At 33.8% G+C, this 4,106-nt stretch overlaps 1 protein-coding gene across 1 annotated transcript; it reads left to right on the forward strand.

The window, feature by feature from the left end:
* Window positions 1-257: 257 nt before the first annotated feature.
* Window positions 258-2,587, forward strand: LOC106421808 (protein HIGH CHLOROPHYLL FLUORESCENCE PHENOTYPE 244, chloroplastic). The gene is made up of 7 exons (XM_048738828.1): window positions 258-759; window positions 834-932; window positions 1,014-1,208; window positions 1,591-1,683; window positions 1,768-1,863; window positions 1,948-2,088; window positions 2,188-2,587. The coding sequence occupies exons 1-7, from the start codon at window positions 373-375 to the stop codon at window positions 2,362-2,364; spliced, it is 1,188 nt and encodes a 395-aa protein (XP_048594785.1). The 5' UTR covers window positions 258-372; the 3' UTR covers window positions 2,365-2,587.
* The last annotated feature ends 1,519 nt before the right edge of the window (window positions 2,588-4,106 follow it).

The raw sequence follows: 4,106 nt of genomic DNA on the forward strand, positions 1-4,106 counted from the left end.
TTGTCATGCTCACGGGTTCGACGCCAAGCGGAGGCGAACTACCCATTCTGTCATCAAATGCGGTACTGGGTGTTGGGCCTTGTCCCCAGCCCAGGTAAAGCCCTCCCGGGTGAAGTGGACCGCTGCCTAACCGGGCCCAGGGGAATGACCCACGTAAGTGGGGAACCCCTGGATTATCAAAAAAAAAAAGAAATATAAAACCTGAAAATTGCTTTAGTAAATTAAAAACTAGTTTTATTAAAATTTGGTGGCAACAAACGAAACCCAATCCAGTTTGAAGACAAGTTGACGTGGCCTAACTCGAATCAATTGTGTTCTCTCTATCTCTCTGTCTCCCTCACCTCTCTCTCTCTCTCTCCTCTCCAATTCACGATGGCTTCTCTCAGACTCCCCGCTCAGCTCGTTACACGTGGCACTCTCAACCACCATAACTCCTCTTCCTCCGCCGCTCCCTGCGTTAGCCTCTCGTGGCGGCGATCTCTCACACCGGACAATTCATTTCCCAACCTCCCATCTTCCTCACCCCTTAACCGGAAACCATCGACGGTAGTGCCGGTTACATGCAGTGCTGCAGCGGTTAACCTTGCTCCGGGGACTCCAGTCCGACCTACGAGCATCTTGGTCGTCGGTGCCACCGGAACCTTGGGAAGACAAATCGTCCGGAGAGCTTTAGACGAAGGGTATGACGTCAGGTGTTTAGTCCGACCAAGACCAGCTCCCGCCGACTTCCTCCGTGATTGGGGCGCCACCGTCGTCAATGTACGTAATTCACATTGCAAGTCTTTGACTTTATCTCAGAAAAAATAACTAAACCGGGTTTTGTTTTGGACCAGGCGGATCTTAGTAAACCGGAGACAATTCCGGCAACTTTGGTCGGAGTCCATACTGTAATAGATTGTGCCACGGGACGTCCTGAAGAACCCATCAAGACAGTAAGCTTCAATGTTTGGTTTGTGTGTTTAAAGACTAAAGAGTTAGTCTCATGTCTTTTGCTTGGTTTGTGTTCGGTTTAGGTAGATTGGGAAGGGAAAGTGGCTCTTATACAATGTGCAAAGGCTATGGGGATTCAGAAGTACGTCTTCTACTCAATCCATAATTGCGATAAGCACCCCGAGGTTCCTCTCATGGAGATTAAGTATTGTACCGAGAAATTCCTTCAAGAATCCGGTTTAAACCACATTACAATCCGGTTATGCGGTTTCATGCAAGTAAAGCCCTCATCTCTTTTAATTTTACAATGCATTTAGCTATCCTCATTCACTTGTATTGCTTGATGAGAGATTAAGTACATAAGTTTCAACATTGAATGTTGTTTATAGCTAATTGTTGATTTTTAAAACTGATTTAAATCTTATTACACCAATAAAAGTACACATTTGTTGACAATGATGTTTTAGAAAAAAGAGTATCGAGTTTTAACGTTGTAGAAATATGGATTTAAGTGTTGTAAATTATTCATTCACATAGTCAATATACAAATCTTAAAATAGGTACCTACCTCAGGTCCTCAATGTTTTTCTCTCTAAGTGTTCTTGCTTTTTACTTGATTCGCTTTTGTTAACAACACTAATTCTTGCCTGATCGATGAAGGGTCTAATCGGTCAATATGCAGTCCCCATTCTGGAGGAAAAATCTGTGTGGGGAACAGATGCACCAACGCGTGTGGCTTACATGGACACACAGGTAAAATTAAACAATGTAGATGTAGTTCATTTCCTTCGTGTAGCACACAAAATGATGTAACAGGTTCCTCATGGGCTATAACAGGATATTGCTAGGCTGACACTTATTGCTTTACGCAACGAGAAAGTCAACGGAAAGCTTCTAACGTTCGCTGGCCCTCGTGCATGGACAACTCAAGAAGTAAGCCCCAGATTATATTAGTAGTTATTGTGTAATGAAATGGATAACAGAGAAATGTTACTGAAAGCATAACTAACATGTCAGGTAATAACATTATGTGAGAGACTTGCTGGGCAAGATGCAAATGTCACAACGGTTCCAGTTTCTGTATTGAGAGTCACACGTCAATTAACTCGGTTTTTTCAGTGGACAAACGATGTTGCAGATAGATTGGCCTTCACAGAGGTAAACCTGGCTTTTTCACATGATAAATGATGCTTTTTTTTTCATACTAGTTTTCATTTCAACTGAACAATCATTGCTTTTAACATTTATGTGGCTTAGGTTCTGTCGAGTGACACAGTCTTCTCTGTTCCGATGACCGAGACTAATAGTCTACTAGGTGTGGATCAAAAGGATTTGGTGACTCTAGAGAAGTACTTGCAAGATTACTTCAGTAACATATTGAAGAAACTAAAGGATCTTAAGGCACAATCCAAACAATCAGACATCTACTTCTGAGTTCTGACGACCTTGTAGTGTCTCAACGCTATTTATAAACTGCACTTGCATCCATAATGTGTCACTGTGAGCTTCATCGGTGCTTTGTTTTTCCATAAGTTATTGTACTTTTTCTTGTAATTAAAGAGAATTATTGTAATATATGTAGCTTACCATACATATTCTTTGTTCCCTTGAGGTGAAACCAGCAGGTGAAAAAAGAAAATGAGATTTCTGTGAACCATCATCTCTGTACGTATGTTACTGTTAAGCTTTTGTTACAAGTTAGGGCTGTGAACTTGGTATATTTTTCTTCATCTTCAAGTCTACTACTTCATTGGTTCTTATTTTGGCTAAAGTGACCAAGTGAGATAACTATTTGTCTATTTTCAAAAGGAATGGTAAATAATAAATAAAAGTCAGTGTCTAAGATCATCTTTAATGAAAGGTTTCATAGGGGTTCTCATTCAAACATATGTAATCTTGTGATTTTCAAAATTCATGTGATAAAAAACTAGAAAACAAAATTATTATTCTTACCAAATATCTATCCCCTATATATTATTTGAGAAGCATTGCAACATTTTTTTGTAGCCACGTGTCATCACTAGAATGATTCTTAGAATCCTTAGAGAAATAGGTTGGTCCATCTAAATATATAATAAGCTTTTTATTAAACCACAAGAAATACGTTATTAATGTGCTTCATTATTTCCTTAAATAAGATTACGGAATTGTCTAATGTGGCTAAAGTATATATGACCATTAATGATTTTGAATAATAAATATTTGATAAAAATAAGTGTGTATTATAATTATATTTGTTTAATTTTAAGCTATTAAAATAAATTAAACAATCATAGTAACCATATAATAAAAATTAAAAAAAAAATATTTATATATTATATTTTGAATTTTTAAAACGAGTATAAATTACTAAAACTGTTAAAAGTTTCACATTCAAATTTTGTGATCTATGATTTAAAACTTTTTTTATGACATGATACAAGTAATTAAAAAATAATATAAGTTGAAAGTCTCATTTAATAAGTATCAAAAATAAAAGATATATAAATATATGTATCTTAAACTATATGCCATATAAAAATACATAAATATCTTAATTTTGAAATTTACTTTGAACATTGTTTTGATAAAAAATTTGAAAAAATATTGACAACTTAATTTTTTAAAATATTATAAATTACTTAAACCATTAATTCCACAGTGAAAATTTTGTTATCACTAATTTATACTTTTTGCTATAACAAATACAAATAATAATAAAAATATGAGCAAAAAGCATCATCTAATAAATATTAATATTAAAATATAACATATATATGTTACTATCATTTAAATTTAATTATATATCATATCAAATAGAAAAAATATTTCCTCGATTTATAAAATTTATTTATATGTTCACACCAATTTAGTTATATAAGTAGTAGATAATAACTTTCTAATTATTCAATATATATTTATTATTTCATAATATGTTATAAACATATAATATATAAAATAATTTATATATATAATGTTCATCCCGCGCAAGGCGCGGATCTTAACCTAGTTGCATCTTAAATCCAAATTATATGTCCAAAACTATAAATATTTATATATACTATTACATTTATATACTTTTACAATTTAGAATATATAATTATCATTTTGAATATAAATATTAATAGTTACATTTATAAATATTAATAATTTTAAAATAAAATTTTTAAAATAATTTCAAAAAAATTTTGAATTTC

This window comes from Brassica napus, chromosome A8 (genome assembly GCF_020379485.1).
Source record: "Brassica napus cultivar Da-Ae chromosome A8, Da-Ae, whole genome shotgun sequence".
Lineage (NCBI taxonomy): Eukaryota > Viridiplantae > Streptophyta > Magnoliopsida > Brassicales > Brassicaceae > Brassica > Brassica napus.

What these genes read in the sequence shown, in the direction of transcription:
- LOC106421808 (XM_048738828.1), top strand. Translation starts at nt 373, where the DNA reads ATGGCTTCTCTCAGACTCCCCGCTCAGCTCGTTACACGTGGCACTCTC. An exon ending in GGTTATGCGGTTTCATGCAA is followed by an intron (nt 1,209 to 1,590) that starts GTAAAGCCCTCA and finishes TGATCGATGAAG; the next exon opens with GGTCTAATCGGTCAATATGC. An exon ending in TGGCTTACATGGACACACAG is followed by an intron (nt 1,684 to 1,767) that starts GTAAAATTAAAC and finishes GGGCTATAACAG; the next exon opens with GATATTGCTAGGCTGACACT.